Consider the following 23238-nt stretch of genomic DNA (forward strand, 5'->3'; position numbering starts at 1 on the left):
CGAGGGAAACCCAACGGGCCCTGGGAGAGGCCAGCAGCGCCGGCGGGAACCCCGACACAGGGCGCGCGGCGCCAACAGGCCCAGGAACATGTTTGCAACCGAATTTGTGTTTTCGGCCACCGTGAGACAAATGGAAACAAAGGTCGACTGCAAAGCAGCGTCGAAGCACACCCACACAAAATGCTGTTGTCCGAGAACTCCATTAGCGTGTTGAGCATCAGCTGATAAAAAGAAAAAGAAAGTGGACTGTTGCGTGCTCCGGCGCAATCAGTACCTACGACGTCTTGTGCCGCCGGAACGGAAAGCTAGGTTGCGGCCAGCACCGCTGCGGCCAACACGCACGTCGTCAGGTTGCGGAGCTGCGGCATCTACCAATGTGTCCGGAGTATTTCTACTTTGCGTCGCCGACGCAGTGGCGGGGGCGGCGGCGCTGTTACGCAGCGCTTCGCAGCTGACGATGCTCGCGTCGTCCACGGGATCGTAGGTGAGGTGCATGGCGGCTGCCAGCGATTCCAACAAAGGTACATGAACTGCCATGGACAGATTCACCACACGTAGCGTCGCCGCACTCGAGCGCAGCGGCTCAATGCTCTGCAGCGAAATGCATCCATAGAGGAACACCTTTTGCAGTTTCTGACACTGCGACAGTGCAGAGATGCTCTTCAGGCTGGAACAGCACGTCAGGTCCACCACCTCAAGCGACGGTGCAATAGGGCGCGCATCCTCAATGCTGGTGATGGCAGCGTGTCGGATACTCAACAAACGTAGGTGTACAGCACCAGAGAGGGCCGAAATGTCGTCGAGGTTGCGACAGTGGGTCAGGAAGACAGCTTGCAGCGCCGGCGCACACGTGTGGAGGAGATGGAGGTTTTTCAGACAGAGACCCGAAAGCGTAAGAGTTGTGAGTGTCGCGCACGACTCGAGAAACCCAAGTGGGAAAAAATCGTTGGAAGGCACGACGTCGGGGATTCTGTTGCCTGCTTGGAGCTCGCGCAGCTTGGGCCACAGGGGACGGAATGCATACTTTTGCGTTAAAGGTACGTTTGTGATGTCCACACTTTCCAGTCGCGGCGCACTCGCGATGAGTGACAGATTGCTAAGGTTGAAACAGCGATTCAGTGCGATGGTGGTGAGAGTTGGCACGCTGTTCACCAGCCACCGCAGGTCTTGAACACGGGTTTCCGATAGGTCGACTGTACGCAGCTGCGTCGCTTCGTTGAGCGGAGTAAAGTCAGCGATGGCACACCGACCCACAAGCAGTTCCTTCAACGTGTGCGCACTCGCTCGCAGCGGCGCTATGCTTCGCACGTTTGTCTGTGACAGGCGCACCGTGTGCAGCTTCTTGGCGCCGATCAAAGGATCTAAGCTAGCGACACCATTCGCACCGCGCACGTCAATAAGCTCCAGCGAACCCAAGGAGGAGCGAAGGAACGACAGGTCAGCGACCTTGGTGTTTTTGAACTCCACCTCCCGCAGGTTTGTGTGCTTTTCCAGTGCCGAGAAGCGCGTCAGGCAGGAGCATGAGTTGACGCTCAGCTTCTCCAGCGTGGCGCGGCTTGCGCTGAGCGGACCCAAGTCTGCGATGGTTGTCCCGGCGAGATTGGCCTCGACAAGTGACGTGGCCTCGGTAAGGGGTGAGATGTCCCCTAGCTTCTCGCAGCCGCCCAAACCCAGAATGCGCAGGGACGGCGCGGTGGACCACAAGGGCGTAAGGCTTTGCACCCCTGTCAAATCCAAGCAACATTCGCGCAGCTTGGTGCAGGGGATGAGAGCGTAAAGGTCCGTCAACGCGCGGCACCCCTGCAATCGGAGACTTTCCAGTGCCGCGACGCTTCTACGCAGGCCATCGATGCTGCTGATGTCGCTGCCGCTCGCGTCAACTTCTCTCAGATGTGTGTGCGACGACAGCGACGACAGGTCGCGCAGACCGCGGCACCGCTCCGCGTGCAGGTTCTCCAGCAGCAAACTCGAGGACAGCAAAGCGGATAGATCAACGATGTTGGTGTCACTGACGTTGAGGTCTCGCAGCATGGGTGCCGGCGCCAACGCGGCCACGGATGCGATGTGCGAGTTGCCGCTCAGATTCAGCATCTCAAGCGACTCGGAGGCGCACGCCCGCAGCGCTTCAACGTCACTAAACACGGTGGACGCTGCGTGGAACTCCTTCAGCCGCGTTGCGCGCGACAGCGGCGAGATGTCCGTGATTCCGCTGGTCTGGCTGATGTCCACTGCCTCGAGCGACGCCGCGCTGGCCACGAATGCGGCGATGGAGGTGACGGCGGTTTGATCAACATGGCATCGCCGCAGCTTCGTGGCCGCCGAGAGCGCCGAGATGTCGCACAGGGCGGAGCAGCGCGACACGATGACCACCTCTAGAAGCGGCGCACAGCACAGAAGCGCGTTGAGTGTCACCACGTGGGGGCTCTCCACCTGAAAGTGGGTGAGGCGAGCAGGCGCCACCTGGATGGCGGCCATTGTGATGTCGCCCTGAAGGCTGAGCGTCGTCAGCGTCGGCAGTATGGCAAGCGCTGCCGCACTTTCATGGAGGGGAGTGCCCGTCAGCCGCACCTCGCGTAGCTTGACGCCGCGGAAAAGCAGGTCCACGGCGGCAAGATTGGCGCAGCCGTCCAGGTTGATGACTTCGAGCGATTGAATGCAGTTCGAAAGCGGGGCCAAGTGGCGGATGCCGGTGTTCCGCAGATTCACCTCACGCAGGTGTGTCGCTCCGGTGAGCACGTCGATGGTGCGCAAGTTAGTGCACTCCGCCATATCAAGGCTTTGCAGCGTCGAGACAGACGGCTGCAGCCACGCAAGGTCGGACACGGCTGTCTGACCAAGCAATACCGTGCGCAAGCTCGCCGTCTTCTTTAGGGCGCTGACGACAGACAACTTCGTACACCCGCGCGCGTCGAACACTTCGAGCGACGACGACGGCACGTCCGCCTCCGAGAAAGCATCAACCGCGGTGTTGCGCAAAATCAACCGCCTTAAGCGAGTGTGATGGGTGAGCTCCGCAATTTGATGAATGTGGGCGCAGTCGCTCACGTCGAGCACCTCCAGCGTCGCGCCACACGCTGCCAGTGGCTTCAAGTTTCGAATAGCCGTCTTGGCAAGATACACCTCCACGAGGGCAGCGGCGTTGCGGAGCGGTGAAAGATCGGCCAGCTTCTCGTTGCCGCTGAGGTCCACCACGCGCAGCGAGGCCGCCGCGTTCTGCAGAAAAGCGACGCTGCTGAAGTTGACGCGGTCCAAATGCACGCACTGCAGCCGCGCTGCCGCGGCGAGGTGAGATAAGTTGGTGAGTTCGCCGCATCCGGAAAGGCGAAGCACACGGAGTTGCGGGGCGCACGCCTTCAACACTGCGATGCTGTTGACGGACAAGTGCGAAAGGTCAAGCTCCTCGAGCAGCGGCGCCGTGCCCAGAGCGTGTACGTCCAACACACGCTGGCAATCACTCACGTCTAGCGAGCGCAGCCCAGGCGCAAGTCGCTCCACCACTTCCGTGTGCGAGACACCTGTGCCGGCGAGGACCAAGCGCTTCACATTTGTACAGCGCCGAAGTGGCGAGGTGTCGGACACGTTGCAGCACCCCTCTAGTTCCAGCACTTCAAGCGTCGCGGCGCTGCTTTCCAGCGGGGCTAAGTCGGTGATGGCGGTGAAGCTGAGGTTTGCCGTGCGCAGTGCACGCAGCGTGCCGAGTACAGCAAAGTCGCGAATCCCGACACACGCCTCCAGATCGATGGTGTGAATGGAGGCGGCGCTCGGTTGGAGGGCGGTGATGATGTCCACTGCGGTGTAGCCAAGATAAACCTCCTGCAAGCGAGGCGCCTGCTGCAAAGCCGCAATGTCGGTCAGCAGAGAACAGCACCGTAGGTCTACCACTTCCAACGTAGGCGCGCTTCCTTGCAAGCCGTCTATGCTGTGAAGAGCGGTGCTTGCGATGTGGACGACGGTGAGGGACGTTACGGGAGACAGAAGGGACAGGTCGGTGACAAGATTGCAGTCGATGATATGCAGCTCTTGGAGGCGTGTCAACGTTGCCAGCGGAACCAGGTTCACGAGGTTCGGACAGTGCGTCAGGTGCAGTACGTGGAGGGAGTCGCTGCTGTGGGAGAGGGCGCTCAAATCGCGTACTCCGCAGTTGTGAAGGACAAGGTGGCGCAACGCGTGCGAGTGCGCCAGCACGGCAAGATCGCGAAGCGCAGAGCAGTTCCTGATGTAGAGAACTTCCAGTGCCGTAAAGTGCTTCTCCAAAGCACTCCCGCTAAAAGAAGGAAACGCAATGGACAACACGCGGACGTTGTTTGTGTCGACAAGACGGCTGAGATGTTCGTCGGAGTGGCACAGGTACACCGTCGCCGACGGGTACTGCGCGTGTTCCGGCAGCACGGAAAAGTCGTGCGCCGCCCTCACCTCGTCCGCGGCTGCTTTCAGATTTACGATGAGCTTCTCGCGTTGTAAGTGACGCGCGGCGATAAAGGCTATCGTTGCTTTGGCAACGCGCTCGGAGATAACCGCCAGGTGCTCCTCTGTCTTCCGCAGCAGTTCGGCCTGCACCTCTGCCTTCACCTTGAGGGTGAAGGGCGCATCGAAGGACCAGACAAGCGCGGAACGGCAGAGGGGACACTGAGCGAGGTACACCTTGGAGCACGAGTCACATATGTGGTGCGTGCACGTGTCTGACTTAACGGCCACCGTCATGGGGTTCGTGCAGATGCAGCAGGTGTAGTCGCTGTCGACCGCGACATCCGTGTAGTCGAGGAACAGCGGAGTCTTCGGTGCCGCCATCACGCTGCAGGGATGAAACGACAAAAGGAAAACAAAACAGACAACAACAACAAAATACCAAGCGCAAGAGAAGGTATTTTCAGTGCGACCGCTTACTCTTCTTTTGTCGAAGGCACGGCAACCGTTTGTGGACGATAGCAATGCAACAATAATAGAAATAGTAACAAAACGACGGCAACGACGGCCACAGCGTGCTGTTGCGCAAGAAAACTATGAGGAAGGCGAGGAGAGAGAGCGATAGATGGAGAGGTAGGGAGGCGGAAAGGGCAGTGTCCTACCATCGAGGCAGATAGAGACAAGACGGAAAGCTGCGCTGTTCACGAGATGGGGTTGCTGGCAAGAAGAAAAAACAAACGAAAGAAAGGGACCGTAGAGTGCGAAGGGAGAAAACAGGCAACGATCGCGTTAGACGCGGAAAAGAGCGGCGCAAACATGCACACACGTACACACCTGTCACGAATAAAGTCATTTCCTTGCAAACAGGAGTTGTGGGAACAACAACAAGAGTAGGCGTGCCTGTCTTCTAATCACCAATAACGCTACTGCCGCTTGCGCGCATTCGCACGGCAGTATTTAACGCGGTAAGATTCTGAATCCCGACACACCTGCTGAAGTCAACTCTCACGAGGCTCTCACACGTTTCGAGCCCCGCCACGTTACACACGCCGCTTCTTGACGCCAGCAGAGTGCGCAGTGACGGCGAACGGGCAAGCGAACTGACGTCCTTCAGCTGCGTACAGCCGGAGAAATCGATCTCGCGCAGCGCGGGACACTCTGCAAGACCGTGCACGTTCGCAACGGCACTTCCGGCAGCGATCACCGTGTGCAGCTGCGGGGCTCCGGCGAGGGGAGAAAGATCGACCAGGCGCCTGCACTCACGAACGTCGATTTCCTCCAGTTCTGGGCAGCGAGCCAGACCGGCCACACTCGTGAGACCACTTCCAAACGCGTACACCGTCCGTAAGTGCGGTGCACCGGCCAGCGTTTCTAGAGAGGTCAGTGACTGACAATTTTGAAAGTTCACGAGGTACAGCGAGGCGCAGCGGTGCAGCCCGTCAAGGCGGCGCACGCCTGAGCCGTTCGCGTGGATCTCCTTCAACTGGGTCAGGTGACGGAGGGGCGACAAATCCTCCAGGAGAAGGTTGCCGTTGACCTCGAGGTACTCCAAGGCTGCGCAGCTGATCAGCGGAGCAATGCTGCGCACGCGAGTGCCACCGCACCTCAACACGCGTAGAGGAGCGCCAGTGGGCAGCGGGGGAATATCTTCGATATCCGCACACCCACTCACGTTCAACTCCGTCAGGGCAAGAGACCGCCCCACAAACGATATGCTTTGGACTCCGCTCGAATACGCGTCCACGCGCTCCAGGGCAGGGGCACCCGCCAAGGGCGAAAGATCGGTCAGACCCATACAGTAGGATACCACGAGTGTTTCAAGCAGAGGACACGTGGCTAGGCGGCCGACGTTGGTGATGCCAGAGCTGCTGGCCCACACCCCGGTCAGGTCCTCCAGCCCCGCAAGCGGCGACAAGTCTGTGAGTCCGCCGCACTCGTTGAACGAGACGTGCTCCAGTCCCCGGCACTTCCGCAGCCCCGCAATGCTGCTCACCGAGCAGGAGCCGATGTCTATCATCCGCAGTCGTGTCGCCTCCCCCACAGGAGAGAGGTCCGCCACACCGTAGCAGTTAAAGAGCAGCAACTCCTGCAGGTTTGCGCAGCGGTCGAAGCCGGAGAGGCGGGTGAGGGTGCCGCCAGTGACGTCGATGGTGCGCAGCGACGCGGCAGACTGCACCTCCTCCATCGGCAGTTCGTTCACGTCTCCGGCGAGGGCGAGGTAGGTGAGGCACGGGAGCTGCGTCAGTGCGGCCCAGCACTCGGGGGTGTAGGCCCAGATGGTGAGGGCCTGCAGCTGTGTCAGCTGATCGGGAGAGGTGGCCAGGGCCATGAAGGCGTCGGCGCCGATGCGGAGCTGCTTCAACTGCGTCATCACCCCCGGACCGAGGTACACACGCGGCACCCATTCCACCACGCTGAGGTACCGCAGACGGTGAAAGACAGGATGGTCGAGACGGAGGGGCTCCTTCAGGCTCTCCTCTTCAAACGCCAGCGGCATTGCGCACTTCTCAATCCACCACGTAACGTAATCTAGGTCGTTCGGGTTGGGGGTCGGGGTAGACGTGGCAACACGCTGAACGAGATCGTCGGCTTTGGGCTCAAGAGAAAGCATCACGTTGCCACACCGCACACTGCCGCGTACCTCTGCAAAGACCCTGGCTGCGGCGAAGGTGGCGGCAAACACCAGCGGCACCCTTCCGTCAAAGTAACTCGCAACAAGGGACAGCACGTCTCCCTGGGAGGCGACGAGGAGAGGATTGAGGTGACCAACGTAAGGATCGCTCGCATCAGTGTTGTCGAGCGTGCGGTGGATGTGTGTCAAGAACGCTAGTAAGCCACGCACGCTGCTCCGACCGTCAGTTGCCGTCGCCATCTCCATGTGTTAAAGGATGCTTTTTTTTTTGGAGAGAAAGAGCAGAGATAAATTGAGATGTCACGAAAGATGAAAACTCCCGCTGACATTGAAGCTACGACGTTGATGTCTTCGCGGAGCTGCGCAAATCAGCGTGGGCTTCCTACATAAAGGCGAAGCATCGATGGAATGGTAGTATTGGTAAAAAATGAAAATTACACAAATGAAGCAGCAGCAGCAGCGCAAGCTTTTAATGCCTCACCGAAGTTTGGTGCTTGCGAAGAGCTACGCACAACACGGTAAGGTACCAAGAGAGAAAACATTTTGGAGAACAGAATAATTGTGGTCGATTTCAGGTGAAAGAAGAAGAACAGGGAAAACTAAAAGGAAAAAGGTAGAAGATGACAAGGATTTATAACTGCATTAAAGTTCTAGCCCGGTTCCGCAAGCTATCGAACCCTTAAACACAAGTGAATACATATAGCTGAGATGGGCAAAAGTTTATTTCAATATTATTTCAATATTTTTTTTTCCCCGTTCAAGCTTTAATAAGAGTAGAAAAGTGAGGAGCAAGTGAATCTGCGGCACGAATTGTTAAACAGCAACAATAACGGCACGTTCACGAATTGGAGACGCGAAGTCAAAGATGTGTGGCTAAGATGGCCGTTCTCATGGCAATAAAACACTCCTATCCACAAATGCATTGGGAGAGCTTTAAAGTTTTTTTTTCGGTAGAGCATAAATCCTCAAAAATACGAAAACAGAAAGGTGCATGAGAGTAAAAGAAAAATGAACGGCTTCAGTTTTGCGTGTAATGAAACGGGCAAATGGTTTACTTGCATGCGTTACACGAGCTACCGGCGAACTACCTACCTCCCTGAAAACGAACACAAGAGGGTTCAGTAACCTTAGAAAGGTGATAAGAGAGCAACACATACCTGGAGTAAATGTTCAACAAGGTAGCAGTGCTGTTTTTCTTCCCCCCCCCTCCTCCGCTGGGAAGGAATGCTTCTTCGTGTGCTGCTGTGGTAGCAGCACCCTGCTTCCCTTGTGAGGCTGAAATCACCTGACACAACAAAAGGGTGTGTTGAGAAACATAACACAACACACGTGTTTTACGCTGTACATCCGTTGGGTTTTTTTTTTTTGAGAGGCGACGGCACCAAAGTAGTACAATGGAGATCCGAGAACCGGAGGGAGAACAAGGGGGGGGGGTCGACGCGATAGAGAAAGAAATAAGGAAGAGAAGTAAGAATTGCATCCCCTATAACAAAAAGAATATGATAAACAAACGATGACAATAACAGCAAAGAAGAGGATTGAAACGTATTTGACACCCAGATCGTCGGTGAGCGGGCGAAATGACAAAAAAGAAGACTTGCCAGCTATCAAGCCTTAAAAATGGTAACGACAGAAATAATAAAAAGCAGAATTTCTTCAGTCGTAAACCACGAAACACGGAAGAGGTGTACTGGCCGCACTACCCGCAAAGTCGCTTTCGCTCTTTTCCACATTGAAGAATAGAAGGGCAGACGAAGAGAGCGAAGAAAGAGAGAGGGAGATTGAGAACAACCAAAGAAGAACACTTGAGGTAAGAAAACCGACCTCCAACGCCACAGGAGCCGATCAAAAAAAAAAAAAGACAATAATAATAATACGCAATCAGAAATAATAATAAAAAAATATATTAGAAGGTATTCCAATCTTTTTGAGATGCTCAGAGAAGACAAGACACATCGGTGAGCGACACATAACAAAGAGGAAACCAATCAGCAAGGAAAAATAAATAAACTTTACAGACTAGAAAACGACACCAACAGAACGGCACACACACACACACGCACAAAACCAACAAGATATCAACAAAGGCAACTCAAAATAAAAATGCAGAACCAACGTTATCAAGTACAATCAATCACCACTACATGAAAAGACACATCAACAATCGTTTTCTGAGTATTAGCCGACACGTGGAGATCACATTTCATCCATTGCCGCCACAGATACGGCAGTCGGTGCTGATACGCGACCGCTTCCGTGCAGAGAAGGCAGAATCACCGACCCGTCCGGGGTGGCGCTCTTGGCGCGTGACACGACACTCGGCGGCCGCGACGCATGTTCTTCGTCTTTGTCCTCCACCTTATCCTCACCGCTGTTGTCCTTGATGGCTCTCTTCGCCTCCTCGTTGTTGGCCAGCTCATCAGCGCGCTCCACTGGAAAGTCCGGCTCAATGCCGTACTCATCTGCCAGGGAATAGATGTAGTTCATCAGCGACTTGTTCGTGGAGGACGTGCCGAAGGCGCTCGTAGGCCGTGCGCGCGGGTTCTCGGACGAGGTGAGAGGGCCGTTTATCTTCTCCTGCGCGCCTTCCAGGTTCGGGCTGCGTCCCGGCAAAAGTTGCGGACTCGTGCGGTTGGTATCGGAGGTGGGGAGTTGACCGGTCAGGAGAAAATCGTCAATGCCACGGCGGACGCGGGTGTTGTCCTTTGCGCGGGAGTAGCTGGAGGAGCCGTACGTGCTCTGCTGCTGCTCCGTTGCCGCTGCTGCTTTGTCCCCTGTCTCCGTCATGGGAATGCCAGCGACCGCTGGAGCGTGATTCTCCCCTGGCGGGTGCGGGAGCATGGCAGACTGCGAGTGCGGCTTTGCTGTCAGGCGGTCGTCGTTGTCGCGCTCGGGGTTGAGTAGGGAGTAGAGGGGCGGAATGGGGGAGAGGTACTTCGAGTCCACCTTGAAATCTTTGAACTTGGCGCAGCAGTCGTTGTTGAGGTAGTAGTTGTTGGTGGTGCCTCCGGCCGCCTCACGCATCGCCTTGGCGACGGCTTCCAGGTAGGTGGCGGTCTCCAATAGGTAACACCGCAGCATCTGCCCGAGCTGGGAGGAGCTATGCTCACGAAAGTTCACAAACTCATCTTTGTAGGTGCGGTCCTTCTCTTCAAAGTCACGCGCCAGATCGACGGACTTGCTGTACGCCTCCTCGTCTGCCACGTCCACATCCTCGAGAACCAGCCGAATGCGGCGATCGCGCGCCGCTCTGCGCTCCTTACCGGTTACAGAGATCATCTTTGCGTGGTCGTTGATGGGCTTGATCTGTTCCAAAATCTGATCCGTAATGTTTGTGGTGTAATTCGACAAGGCGTTGGACTGCTTGACCTCCTGCATGCGCGTCTCGGCGGCGGCGGCCAGCTCGGTGATGGTGGGGTCCGTGCACTTGTCATCCGTGGCCGCGTGGAGCGCCGCGAGGGCGTTCTCATTCGCCTCGCTGAAAGAGCGAACCCCCTTGACAGATTTCTTCATCAGCTTCTTCATCTTACGCAGCTTCTTTCGCAAGTTTTTGGCGTCCTTCAGCTCCGCCTTGATCCGTTCTTCCTCCTCCACGTTGAGAAAGTTCACCGCCGGCTGATTGCGAATAGCGACGGCGGTTGCGCTGGGCGTGTTGGAGATGGCCGAGTCGGCCGTGCTGTTCCAGGCGTCTTCCGTCTCCTCGTCCGAGCTTTCCACGTCGTCTTCGTCGTCACTGGAGTCGTCGACGAGGCGTTCGAGCATTTTCTCCCCACCGGCGACGACGGCCGCGTTGAGCGTGGCCGCACCAGCCATCGCGTTGCTCGCTATCTCCGCTCCTTTTGCGGTCACTTTATCCGTCCAATCCGCGAAGCCCGGCTTCTTTTCCTCGTCCTTCTTCTTATCAGCTTTGGCCTTAGCGCCCGCCTTCCTTTTGCGGTCCTCGCTGTTCTGCGGTTTCTTTGCGATGACGCCCGGCGGGGCCCGGATGCTGACGGTCCGCACACTGTCCGACTCCGGCTGCTCGTTCCGCCGTTGTGGCGGTTTAGGGACCTTGCCGATCGGCTGAGCCATTTTTTTTTTTGAGAAAATCGGGATGAACACCAATTACAACGAACACGCACGCGCACACACACAGAAAACCGTGTGGCAAACTTAGTGGTTGCTTGCGTGTCTTTCAATTATGGGAAGGCGAAGTGGTATACACGTGCGTAGAAAAGCGATGCAAGAGTTTCCTTCACGTACACCGTTCCACTTCCGCTTTTATCCTGGTGGTCAACGCAGATGCGAATCCTCCACGAACGTTTCACCGTTGCAAAGTGCACAGGGGACGGGAGCCAACGAGACTGTATATTCCGATTTAAGACGCACGAGAGGGGGAGGGGGGACAACGGAGGAGAGGAGTGCAAAGGCGGACAACGAAAGTGAAGTGAGAGACAGACACCTCAAAAGGCAGCAGCAAAAAAAAAAATGACGGATGCAGAGGGAAGGTAGTATGTGGAGAACAATGATGTAAGTCACGTGGTAGCGCACCCATCTCTTCGGTGCTTGGCTGCCCGGTCTCGATAACACGTTGTTCTCTTCTGCTTTCTAACTTCCGTTTACGCAAACGCTTTTTCTTAAATACTGTTTTTGTTGTTGCTGGCACACCTCTGAGGTACGTGTGAAAAGCCACAAGCAAAAGAAAGATAAAGGATTTTGAAACGGTACGGGTGAGAACGTTTTTTTCTTTGGGTTGATCCGTGTAGGCTCGCGACACGTAGCGGAAGAAAAAGAAACACCGGGGATGACGCGTTGGCGAATCTGATGACTGAGAAAACAACAACGGCAAATAGATACGAAAGTGGTGTAGCGAAACGTAGAAAGAGAAGAGAAAAGAAAGTCTTGTATAATGAGGACGCAGATGACCCTTTGGGGAACAAAGAGTGGGAGAGCTTGTTTTCTTTTCTGCGATATGTATAGTAATAATAATGATGAAATAAGCAAAGATAGCCTCGTTAAGCAGCTCCATTGCAGGAGCCACTTGCAAAAAAATAATATAACAACAGAGTATGACAATCTGACACGCCTGCCCCACCCGACGAAGGCCGCGCCACGCTGCATTATTTGATTGCCACTTTCTTTGCCGAAGAGGCAACGGCCGTGCCTTCTCGAATGATGTCCTGCCGAATTACCTCGCCGTTCTGAATTGCACGCTCTTCCATCTGAATGCGGTCCTTCGCCACGCTGAGGGCGGCGAGATCCACCGGAAGCGCAAAGAGGCCGAACACGACACACAGCAAGGAGAGGAACGGAAAGGGCGTGAAGACGCGGCGGATGTAAGGGTTGCCGGTGACGCTGCGAAGAAACGACGCCTCATGCTCGGCGATGCGGTAGTTTGTCCATCCAAAGTATCCACCAAATGCAATCAACGCGTAGTCAAAGCCGGTGCTGACTTTGGTCCACGTCAGGCCGCGCTGCAGCTCATCGCGTGTAAAGTGATGACGCGCGAGGGCCATCTCACAGTCCTCGAGGCGGTACTGATAGTCTGCTGGGAGTTTGGTGCTGCCGGCGCTGTTTTGCGCCTGCGCAACGGGGCTCTTCGGGGAAGTCGCATCTGACATGTTTGTTGGTGTTTTCTTCTTTTCTGAGAGGCGTGGGGGAGTGGGGGTGAATATGTTCGCGAAAAACAAACTAGAAGGAAGAAGTGGTAGTACGAGCACTTGTCCTTTCGCAATGAGCAGCGACACAGCAGAGTAGAAAAAGGGAGAGATGAAAGAAAAGGCATTGTCAAGCGAAGATGTGAACGTTGATATTTCGTTCAGTACTGCCGCCTGAGGGAAGTCCTTCCAAAAAAAAAGCACCGCGGAAGATCCCAAATGTATGAAGTTGCCTCTCCGAGATTTTATTTCGTCGTGCATCTCTTCTCATTCCGTTCTCTCACGTCGTATGCTTTTCTTAATTGTCAGAACACTTTACAGACAAAAACAGAAAAAAGAGGAGCGTCATCATCGTAGAGCTGGAACAAGTCACTTAACAACGTATGGGAATAATTGCCTTGTCCGCTCTCTTCCCACCTTTGGTGGTGAAATCAGCTACTGCTACTTGGGTAACCTCTCTTGGGAGAAAAATAGGAAACGCACACAAGGGCGGTGATGAATGTCTTCTTCCATCTTTTCAGGTTTGAGAAAAAAAAAAACGGCAATTATTTACGTTGATTGAAGCAGTAACACAATTTTCTACGGTAAAAAACGAATGTAACGACAAAATGGTTTACGCTGTATCAGCTATATGCATAAAAGAAAACTAAAAAAAAGAGGTGATCGGTGAAACGAGAAGAGGAACAGTTAACAATAAAAAGATAGTAAACATCAGCGACAACGAACACCATTCAGATCCATAGGGCTGCTCTGCTGTGCAGCCTAGACTATGTGAAGGAAAACGTGTGCGTTCTGCTTGCTGATTTTCTCTTTTTTTTTTTGCTAGCCTTCTCTTCCTCAAGTTTCCAAGGTGCAGAAGGAGGAAAGAGATTTCCTTCATAGCAAATGGCTAGTTAAATGATAGGTAGAAATACGAAACAGAAAGGCCGAACAACCACAGTAACAACAAGAAAAGAAATTCCTGCGAAGATTCGTAATGGAGCGATATAAATAGAGAGGAGGAAGAAGGGGTATTTTTTAGTCGTTCAGAGAATGCGAGGAGGAGGAGGATGACATTAGGTAGCAGCATCAACGCCTCACGGTGATGTTCGCAGCGATGCCAAACAAAACCATTTCGGCGAAGGACTCCTTGCCGATCCACTCGTCGTGCATGGAGCAGATGTAGCCGAGATGACCGCCACGTGGAATGGTCAGCAGCGCCACGTTTGTGTTCGTCGCCATCATCTTCTCAAGCGTGTCCATGGGCGGAGGACCGCAGACAGGATCGTCCAATGCGCTCACGCAGAGCACCGGCACCGTGAAGTGGGGAAGCCACTCGATGGGAGAAATGTGGTGGTAGTAATCCTCCGGCGTCGCAAATCCCAGCGTGGGGGCGGTGATCACCTTGTCAAAATCGCGGATTGTCTTCATCGGCGACAGGATTGCGTCGTACTGACACTTTGCAAAGGCGGCCCGCACGCCGATTTCCAGGCCAGGAAGGTCCTTCAACACCTTCGCGTGGCGCCGTGCGTACGCCGTCAACCCACTCAGCATGCTCGGCTGGTAGACGATGCGCTCAATGCCGCTCTCCAGGCGACTGCTCGAGTCGATGCAGTCCAGCGGGGAGTTCACAATCATCACCGCGTCGAGGGCGGACTGCCGACCCGCCTGGCCCTCCTCCCCCATGTACTTACACAAGATGACGCCGCCCAAACTGAAGCCGATACCGACCACGGGAATGCCCCGTCTGCACCGCTGCTCAATCGCAGCACGGGAGAGCGGACCGTCTCGCATAACGGCACGGAGGTCGTCCGTCCACTTCGCCGACATGAGGCGCGGCGTCTCGATCGGGGTGTCACCCATGCCACGCGAGTTGAAGACACAGCAGTGGAAGTCGTGCTCGTGGGCAAACCACACAAAGTGCTCAATGTAGTTGGTCCCCGACCACGAGGCCAGGCCGGGAATGATAATAAAAGCCCCCTTTGCCTTTTGCACGTCCGCCGCGAGGTACCAGTCTACGCACATTGGGTTGCCGTCCCCGCCTGGGTGGCTCACGCGCTCGTAGGGGATGTGGCGGTGCGGTCGGAAGGCGCAGAGGATGGTGCTCACGTGTCCGCTGTAAGCAGGGCCGGTGTAGCGCACGCCATCGACTTTGTCCAGCTGGAAGAAAGAACTCACCTGCGTGGAGCCGTAAACGTGGGTCTCTTCGGCTCGCCAGACTTGACCGGTGAGGACGCTTTTCAAGCGCGAGACGAAGTCAATGCAGCTGACGGTGAATGCTTGGAGAGCGAGAAACTTCAGTTTCGACCACATCGCCACCGGATCCCGCGGAGGGGCCGGAGCGTTGCTCGAGGAGGCACCGCTGTTCATGATACAGCAGTGCGCACACAGAGAGAGAGAGAAAGAGAGAAGTGGTTGAGAAACAGTTATTCGCTTTCCCTTTTCGATGCAATCATTGTGATGTTGCCGGTGAAAGACTATTGTGTCACACACGTGTGTGCCGCGGAAAAACAGGAGATGAACGTAGAGACAGGGCGTAAAAACGAGGAATACAAAACACTAGCGGAAAGGAAAACAGAAGGAAGGGCGGCGTCGCGATGAGCAAACGCACCACGATTGGGTTGTTTGGCGTCTGTTGCTGTATTCATCTTTCGTTGCTTCGCTGAAAGCACGTACGGGCTAGACGAGACCCACATAATGTGCGTCGGCTTGCGCTTTTCGGTTGCTGCATCCGAGACATCGAAACCGTGAAGAAAAGAATTTGTTATTGTCTTTTTTTTTTAAATCTGTTGCGTGAAGAGGATTGTTTACATCGTTGCAAAGGACAGGAATAGCTTGGGGTGTTTCACATTATTAAAAAACAACAACAACCAAAGAAGAGTGGCAACAAACGCACGTCTGATTCAAAACAGGGGAGAAGCAGTGGGAGGGGGGGGGGGGTGGAGGGAAGAGCTCAGTAGGAGCATCTTCTTCTACTCAGTGTTATCCATACCCGCATCCTCTTCGTCGCCGCCCTGCTCCTGCGTCGCCGTCCACTTCCCTGGTGGGCGGTCTCCGGTCAACGTGCCACACAGCACGATGTACATCGGTAAAAGAGGGCGCCCCACCGCGTCGACCGGCATCGCTTCTAACTTCTCCAACAACGGCAGCCCGTCCACCACCTTGCCAAAGACCACCTGCTCGTAATCCAAAGAAGGGGCGGGGGCTAACGTAATCCCAAACGAGGTGTTGCACAGGTGCGGTCCATAGGAAGTCATCGTCAACAGCCCACGCGTCGTGTGGCGAATTTTGAAGTTCTCCTGGCGCAAAGGCTCCAACTGAACCCCGTACGCGAGCAGGTCGCCGAAGCGGGCGTACCCACGAGCTTTATCAATCAGTTCCAGTGGAGTGTAAAGATAATCTAACTTGACATCCGTGGCGTCGTGCACGCCGTCGGCGCCGGTGACCAACCGTCGAAAGCGCGCCGCAGTCTCCGGCACAACGTCGTCAAACAACTCCACGACGAGACGTCCGGCGAGGGCCTCACCAATCGCGATGTCCAGAAACACGCGATTCGCGTTTGCCTCCTCCATGGAGCGGTGCGACTTTTGGTAGTTTTCCCACTCCTTGAGTCGGCGCTCTTCGATGTCGGTGTAGACCTGCACCACGGAGGGCGCGGCTCCGTTGGCTTGCGAAACATCTTTTCGCGGTTTGGGCGCCTTGTGCGGCATCCTGGAGAGGGGGCGTGGGGGAGGGAAGAGGGGGATGCAGTACCGACGTCTATGTCAAGAGAAAACCGACAGACAAGTAGAGCGGCCTCGGGCGTGACAACAAGAACAAAGAAGGGAGATTAAGCCTGCAAATTGCCGTCCAATTCCGTTCACACTAATGTTGAGGCAGATAACGATGGGAGGGGCAGAAAAAAGACTGGAGGAGAGCGTTAATGAGACGGGTACCGCGAACACAGATGGCGGCACGCGAGCAGATATACTTGTCTTTCTTGCCTTTTCCTTCATCAAAACACAGGACCAATGAGTAGGTCGTTCACTGATGCGTTGCCGACACTCAGAGCAAGCGCATCGAACGTCTCCCTTCCTCAAGAAGCAAATATATCGATACACTTTCTCTTGTTCGTGGCCTCATTAGAGGCTAAGCAAGTCTCGTAAGACGTAAGAATGCACAAGTCTTTGTGAACAACAGCAAAAATAGAAGAAGAAGAGAAAGACAAGAGTGGATCAACGCCTCCACCTCTCAGCACCCTTCCGCATCTATCCGCACCTTCTCCATTACAAACATCACTTTTCAGAGGAAGGTTCGCCTAGCGAGCTAAGCCATGCTGCGTACACTTCGTTGACGTGCTTGTTCGACCCGTTCATACTCCTAAACTTCTTCTCGAACTCCAGAAACTTACGCCGGCTTATCTGACCATACTGCGGCATGCCTTTCGTTTGCTGAGCCAGCTTTTCTCGCGTGATGTACTTGGCCGAGTCCTCGGAAAACTTGTCGTTCATCCAGTTGTCCTCCATGTGTCGCTTTCGCAGATGTGCATACGGATCGACGCGGAGAGAGGGCGGAATCAAGGCCGCCTCGAGCAGCTTCATCGCTTCATACGAGATAAACTTCGCTACCGTGTCATCTGTCGGCTTGTAACGTCGATACCACGGCGTGCGTTGGAACTCCTCGACGGTGGACCACGCGTTGAGCGAGGAGCGACTGCCGAGCTCCTTCCGCTCAAATATTTGCGCCACCTCGCGATCGACCTCGACGGGGCTCCAGTTCTGCTTCGTGAGGATGTCCCGCACAACGAACTCCATTCGGTCACTGAGCTTGTAGGCGCATCGCCACGCCTCCTCGCGCGACACAGGACGGGGGTTGCCGGTCAACACCGGAATGTCGCGCATTTTGTGGCCAAAGCCCAACTCCTTACCAAAGCGCTCTCCGCTGTCGAAGAAGCGAGCGGTGACAGCGGACATAAGAGTGCAGCGCTGAAAGCGACGCATTTTTCAACCGGTAAATTCTTGCTCGCAAGATCGTACGCGTAGTTGCGTAGCTAAAACGCATAAAGTAATATAATAATCGATATATTTGGAGGGGGCCACACGCGAGACTCTGCTTTCAGAATAGTTGGAGTTGGTTAGAACAACAACAACAACAACAAAAGCAGCAGAGCTTTCTCACTTTGTGCAGACGGTCTCGGACGTCTCCTGTTCGAGTAGTGCCACCAGCGTATTCGAAGGAAGTGAGTCCGTACAGCTAGTGCGAGAAAAAGGAAGAGATGCAGAAGGATGCACAAGGCATATGGAAAAGGAGCGTCGAGGAGTGCTTTATACCGTCTACAGTGGGGCAAAAATAAACAAGCGTGAGAAGCGCCATTCGTGCCTCCCTCCATTTCTAAATATTACTTCAGCATAATGGACGTCCTACAACGCGAGCTTGAATGAAAGTCACAGTTGCTTCCTCTTTGTGTCACACCGATCTGCTTGAAGGAAGAAAAGATCTGTAGCGTATTGCATCGATCGTAACATGAATGGACGCTGTTCGGACAAACACAAGGAGAAAAACAAAAACAACGACAACAGACGAGAACGCACGTAGGACGCAATAATGAAGTGGAAGAGAAGAGAAAACGAAAAGGAGCAAGAGAACTAATAAGCATCAACACAGAGAAAAAAAAGATACTAACGGCGTAACACCTTTGGGAAACACTAGTCGAAATAGAAGGAGCAAGAAGAAGTGCCCATCATGAACACAACAGCCACAGTAGCAGCAGCAACAACAATAGTGCAAAGACGCACCATTTCCGCTCTCTCTCTCCCCCCTAGCACAAATGACTCATTCTCGTCTCTGGAGACATCGTACGGCAGTCGCTGCTTTACCACGAATCGCCGTCGGTCACACGACGGCCCCACCAGAGAACAGACGACACGATGGGGGCTACGCAGGTGTAAAGAACGACGGACACGCCAGGGGCCGCCCGCGTGCGAGACTGCATCCCGGTGAAGCAGAAAAAGACGATCACAAGTGCACCAACGGTGGAGCCGAACATGGCCAGCCACGCCGTGAAGAGCAGCACGCGACCACGACCGTCGCCTTCCTTCACCTCAGCGGGGGAGACAAGGTGAAGGAGAAGAAGTCCGATGGTGGAGAAGATGACGGGGATGCACATGACAAAGGAGAAGTGGTCTTTCTTGCTTGCTTCCTGGTTGGCCTGGACAACGCCATCGATAAACAATACGAAGGCCAGGCCGAAGAGAACGCCAGCCGCGATGGGCGGGAGGTTGGGGTTCTTGATGTTCAGATGCACCATTTGCAAAGGAGAGAGAAAGAAAAATAAAAGGTGTAGTCGCTACCGAAAGGGGGACAAGCGGACAGAACAAGAAAAGACGTGCAAGACGCACAGGCGCGTGAGTGCGCTCTCGGGAAGATCAGCTAGTACGGACACCCTGAGCCAAAATAACGCAGTAAACAAGAGCCCTTTTTAGCAGGCTTGCATATATACGAACACACACGGCACGGGCTTTATTTTGTGGTGATCAAGACGATGGTGATAACGGCGATGATGACAAAGGCAGCGTCTGCTACTTTTAACAAGCAAAGAAATCACTCAGAAGAAAGAGACGTGTCAGAAAGGAGAAAAAAAGAATCAGAGAAAGTGGGAATTCGCACAGTTGTGGGTTCTGATCATTGACATTTAAAGCTCCTCAAGGTGCAAGGCACATAATGTGGACTTTCCTTTTTACAGAGTCATCAGATCGGGCACGGAGAAGGCAGAGATCACGGTCCGCGTGGCTCCGTCGCACACGACGATTATGAGAGGTTGCAACAGGATCTACCGTTCGGCAAACTGTGCTTTTCTTCCAAGGAGGAAAAATAACGGGCAGGGAAGAAAAAAAAGTCTGACCGAGGCAGACTTCTTTACGGCTGCGTCTGTCCCTCCCCCCACGCGAGGGGGAAAGAACACTTCTTGAGGTGCATCAGATTATGCTGAGGTTCCCAAACGAACAAATAATGACGAAACAAACAAAACATAAATACTCAATCAACAAACGACAGCATCGCAACGACAGTGACCGCCCGTTTTTAATGGAGAAAGAGACAATGGAAGGGAGAGGGAAAGCCAGAAGAGGAACAAGAAAAGCACCGGGAGTGAGAGAGAGAGAGAAAGAGAGAAAAACACAAAAGCACGCACTTGTTGACATCGCGTAGGTAGCGTTAGATGCGACCAACAAAGAAAGCATGAGTGCTTCTTTTCCCTTGCTTTCTTTTTTCTCTCGTCCTCTCTTCTCACAGCCTTCTTCTTTGTTGCTTGTTCCACGGGGGAAAAATGGAGGGGGTAATGCAGGCAGTCGACAAGAAACAAAAGGAGAACAGGCGGTTGTATTTTTTTTTTCCCTTTATACATCGTGACGAACACGCAGGAGCCTCTACATATCATCCGTCATCTGGTTGATGAAGCGGGTCAGGTCCTCGCTCATGAGATCGTTCTCGTCGTCCGATGGGCTCGGGGTATCGGGCTCCTCGGCGATGATGCTCTCGTGGCGCTTCTTTGCCGCGGCCAGCTTCTTCTCCTGGGCCTTGAGGCGCTGTTGGGCAGATTGCACCTTTTCTGCGACCGCCTTCAACTCTTGTGCCAGGCGCTCGCTCTCCTTCTTCGCCTCCTTGGCGTTCTGCGCCATCTCCTGCTTCGTCTGTGTCAGCTCCGCGTTTTCCTTCTTGAGCGACTGCAGGCGGTTCTTGAGCTCTTCGGTGTGCTCCTGAGCTTGCTTGATCTTGTCCAGCTCGCGTTGCCGCTCCTGCTCCTCCTTCCGCTCCCGATCGGCCACTTCCTTCTGGGTGCGCTTTGTCTCCTGACGAAGGCGGTCGCAGAGGTCGTGGTAGACTTTGTTCGCCCGCTGCACCAACTCCCTGCGTGTCTTTTCCTCCTCTCGAATCGTCTTGCTGATTTCTTGGCGGAGCTTCTTGCGCAGCTGCTCCGCCTTCTCGTCCTCCAGCAGCTGCAGCATCGCATTCTTGTCCACGCGCGGCTCATTCTTCTTCTCCTTCGGCGCCGGTGCCTTCTCGCGGGCGGCCGGCGCCTTCAGCGGCTCCACCAGCACAATGCCCACTTCGATCGTGATGCTGTCGTCGTCGGCCGTGATGAAGCCCTGCGCGGGGTTCAGCAGCTCCGAGAACTTGATCACGTTGTTGAAGCCCCAGTCGTTCTCTTGCGACATGGCCGAGAAGCTCTGCGTGCCCTCGTTGCAGATAGAGTCGTCCGGATTTAGCTTGTTCACCACCGTGATGAGGAACTTGCAATGCACACTGCCCGTCTGGCAGAGGTACAGTGCCAGAGACTCCTTGTTCGTCATGCACAGCAGACTCCACTTCAGGTTTGCAAAGTTGAACTCAGGGGAGTAGTGCCGCTCCGACTCCTTCGTCAGCATGGAGATGTTGTTCACGTGGAAGGTGACGAAGCCCATGTCACCTTTGATGCTCATGCTCTCCGGCGGTACGGTGAACTTCACTTTCTTCTGCTTTGCACGCGAGAACTTGGCACGGATGCGCTCGCGCGGAAAGGCGGCGAAGACGATGGACTCGCAGAACTTCTCCGTCGAGTTGGTGTCGGGCAGGTTGATGCTGAGCTCGTTCGCGATCTTCTTCAGCGGCTTTAGGCGCAGGTTGGTGAGCACTGACAAAAAACCCATCGCCACCATGCGCTCCCACATGTCCTCCACCGGCGGCTTCTCCTCTGGAAGGCCGAGCACCCCGCCCAGAGACTGCTTCAGGTGGTCGGGCAGCGTATTGAGAAAGTCAATACTCGCCGCAGAGGGCAACGGTCCTGTTTGAACGTGTGACGTCATGTCTTCGATTATCTTCTGCTTCTCCATCAACACGCAGGCCTTTTCGCAGCCGAGTCGTACCGCCGTCTTGACGATTTGCGAGACAAACTCGTCGTGCGGGGAGGAGGGGCGCAACTTCGCCTTGGCGCTTTCACCGACCTTCTTGAGAGAGTCGATAGAGAGGGGCTGCATGAAGTCCGTGAGATGGTTCACCGCCTCCCCGCCCTCGGTGGAGCGGCTGCTCATCAGCTGGTTGATCTCCTCCTCGTCCTCGTCGTCCGAGGAGGAGGTGGAGGACGGCGTCTCGATCACCGTGCGGTGCTGCAGCGCCTTGCGGCTGGGGAAGGTGTTGGTCGGGGCCCGCACGGAGAGGCGCGGCGCGGGGAAGGGTCCGAGCGTCTGGTACTGCTTCCCCTTCTCGTCCGTCACCTTGCGCTCGTTCACCAGCATGTCCTCCTCCTCCTTGCGCTTCCGCTTCGTCTCCTCGCGTTTGCGCTGCTTCTGCTCCGCCTCCTTCGCGGTGGACTTGATGTCGCTGTTTGAATCCATCTCTACTTCCTCGTCATCGTCGTCGAAGAAGCCCTCCTCTTGGTGGAACTGGTACTCGTCCTCGTCCGTCACCACCCGGCAGTCGCCGGTCGTGCGGTTGATCAGCTCGTGCGGGGCGCTGCGGTGAGCGGCGGAGACGAGGGTGTCCGTCACGGTCTTGTACAGGTCCGCCAGCGCGGCACAGTACTCGGGACACTCTTCCTCGTCCATGGAGCGCACCAGCTCCTTGCGTAGCGTCCGCATCATATCGCGACCCGGCTTTGCCTCAATGGGGGCATCCTGAATCAGCTGGTAGAGGGTCGACTTGTAGAAGCACATGTCACCCTCCGAGAGCGTGGATAGACCTTGCATCGTTCGCTTTCCCTCTTTAAGCTTTAAAAATGTAAAATGCGCGTCTGTGTTCAACAAAAGGAAGCAACAACAAGAAAAGTCTTTACGGTGCAGGCTACAATGTTGCACACACACGCACGTGGTGATTTCGCGAGAGAAAAAAGAGGAAAAGAAAAACGAAGTTAGTAGCGTTCAGATTTAAGAAAAACGCTAGAAGTGGCCGAGTAACAATAATAATGATAATAAAAGTACTGCTTAAGAAACCATTTATTGACAACGAAGTATCGAAGGAGGAAAAAAGAAGAGAGCGTGTGAATAGTGACTCCTTTCTTTTTTTACTTGAGTACTATTATCGGTTCTTTTTAAGCAGTCCGAGACTTTCCGGATTTTTTTCGTCTTGCCTCAGACCATAGGAGACGTGGAAGAGAGAGAGAGAGTGAGAAAAGCAATTGATGGCGCGTGCGCTGCTGCTACAAACGACGGGGACAAGCTCAAACGTGCTCACGGTGACACCGACAACGATGACACTCACGACCGAACAGGCACACAGTTAGAGGTGATCTCCCCCGGATATGTTTTCCTCCTTCTTTTAAACGGAGGAGAGAAAAAAGTTAGTTAAGCAAGAAACGAACCACCTGAAAGAGGTAACAAACACACATACATATATAAATAAATAAATAAATAAATAAATATATATATATATATATATAAGCGTAAAGGAGAAGAGAAGTAGACTTTCACGAAGACAATTTCCTTCACAGAAAAAGTTTTGGGCAAAGAGAAGGAAGAGAAAGAGGAGGGTAATTGACGGGAAGGTGGTAGAAAAAACAACAACAAAAAAACATGTCAAGAGATCATTTCGCGTCTAAAATAGCTCGCTTTTGTAAAGGAGAAGAGATGCCTTCGAAAG

General features: G+C 54.3%; 9 protein-coding genes across 10 annotated transcripts; all 9 read right to left on the minus strand.

Annotated features, from left to right (window-relative positions):
* Nucleotides 1–267: 267 nt before the first annotated feature.
* Nucleotides 268–4999, minus strand: ABB37_02699 (hypothetical protein; the record flags this gene model as incomplete). Its single annotated transcript, XM_015799791.1, has 1 exon — nt 268–4999. Exon 1 carries the CDS (start codon nt 4786–4788, stop codon nt 268–270), a length of 4521 nt encoding a protein of 1506 aa, XP_015661393.1. The 5' UTR covers nt 4789–4999.
* A 312-nt stretch (nt 5000–5311) lies between these two features.
* On the minus strand, nt 5312–7282 carry ABB37_02700 (hypothetical protein; the record flags this gene model as incomplete). The annotated part of the gene is made up of 1 exon (XM_015799792.1): nt 5312–7282. The coding sequence occupies one exon, from the start codon at nt 7280–7282 to the stop codon at nt 5312–5314; it is 1971 nt and encodes a 656-aa protein (XP_015661394.1).
* A 1950-nt stretch (nt 7283–9232) lies between these two features.
* Nucleotides 9233–11380, minus strand: ABB37_02701 (hypothetical protein; the record flags this gene model as incomplete). The annotated part of the gene is made up of 1 exon (XM_015799793.1): nt 9233–11380. The coding sequence occupies exon 1, from the start codon at nt 11105–11107 to the stop codon at nt 9233–9235; it is 1875 nt and encodes a 624-aa protein (XP_015661395.1). The 5' UTR covers nt 11108–11380.
* Nucleotides 11381–12135: 755 nt separating this feature from the next.
* On the minus strand, nt 12136–12741 carry ABB37_02702 (hypothetical protein; the record flags this gene model as incomplete). The annotated part of the gene is made up of 1 exon (XM_015799794.1): nt 12136–12741. Exon 1 carries the CDS (start codon nt 12634–12636, stop codon nt 12136–12138), a length of 501 nt encoding a protein of 166 aa, XP_015661396.1. The 5' UTR covers nt 12637–12741.
* Nucleotides 12742–13740: 999 nt separating this feature from the next.
* ABB37_02703 (hypothetical protein) lies at nt 13741–15129 on the minus strand (the record flags this gene model as incomplete). The annotated part of the gene is made up of 1 exon (XM_015799795.1): nt 13741–15129. Exon 1 carries the CDS (start codon nt 15019–15021, stop codon nt 13741–13743), a length of 1281 nt encoding a protein of 426 aa, XP_015661397.1. The 5' UTR covers nt 15022–15129.
* Nucleotides 15130–15623: 494 nt separating this feature from the next.
* Nucleotides 15624–16516, minus strand: ABB37_02704 (cyclophilin 9 putative (CYP9); the record flags this gene model as incomplete). Its single annotated transcript, XM_015799796.1, has 1 exon — nt 15624–16516. The coding sequence occupies exon 1, from the start codon at nt 16359–16361 to the stop codon at nt 15624–15626; it is 738 nt and encodes a 245-aa protein (XP_015661398.1). The 5' UTR covers nt 16362–16516.
* A 409-nt stretch (nt 16517–16925) lies between these two features.
* On the minus strand, nt 16926–17884 carry ABB37_02705 (putative mitochondrial hypothetical protein; the record flags this gene model as incomplete). The annotated part of the gene is made up of 1 exon (XM_015799797.1): nt 16926–17884. Exon 1 carries the CDS (start codon nt 17628–17630, stop codon nt 16926–16928), a length of 705 nt encoding a protein of 234 aa, XP_015661399.1. The 5' UTR covers nt 17631–17884.
* A 618-nt stretch (nt 17885–18502) lies between these two features.
* On the minus strand, nt 18503–19212 carry ABB37_02706 (hypothetical protein; the record flags this gene model as incomplete). The annotated part of the gene is made up of 1 exon (XM_015799798.1): nt 18503–19212. Exon 1 carries the CDS (start codon nt 18935–18937, stop codon nt 18503–18505), a length of 435 nt encoding a protein of 144 aa, XP_015661400.1. The 5' UTR covers nt 18938–19212.
* Nucleotides 19213–20054: 842 nt separating this feature from the next.
* ABB37_02707 (hypothetical protein) lies at nt 20055–23082 on the minus strand (the record flags this gene model as incomplete). 2 transcript variants are annotated; one of them, XM_015799800.1, is made up of 1 exon in its annotated part: nt 20055–23082. In XM_015799800.1, exon 1 carries the CDS (start codon nt 22347–22349, stop codon nt 20055–20057), a length of 2295 nt encoding a protein of 764 aa, XP_015661402.1. In that variant the 5' UTR covers nt 22350–23082. The 2 variants fall into 2 exon arrangements, with proteins under 2 accessions (XP_015661402.1, XP_015661401.1); XM_015799799.1 differs by having other exon boundaries at nt 20055–22725.
* Nucleotides 23083–23238: the final 156 nt, after the last annotated feature.

This window comes from Leptomonas pyrrhocoris, assembly GCF_001293395.1.
Source record: "Leptomonas pyrrhocoris isolate H10 chromosome Unknown, whole genome shotgun sequence".
Classification (NCBI taxonomy): domain Eukaryota; phylum Euglenozoa; class Kinetoplastea; order Trypanosomatida; family Trypanosomatidae; genus Leptomonas; species Leptomonas pyrrhocoris.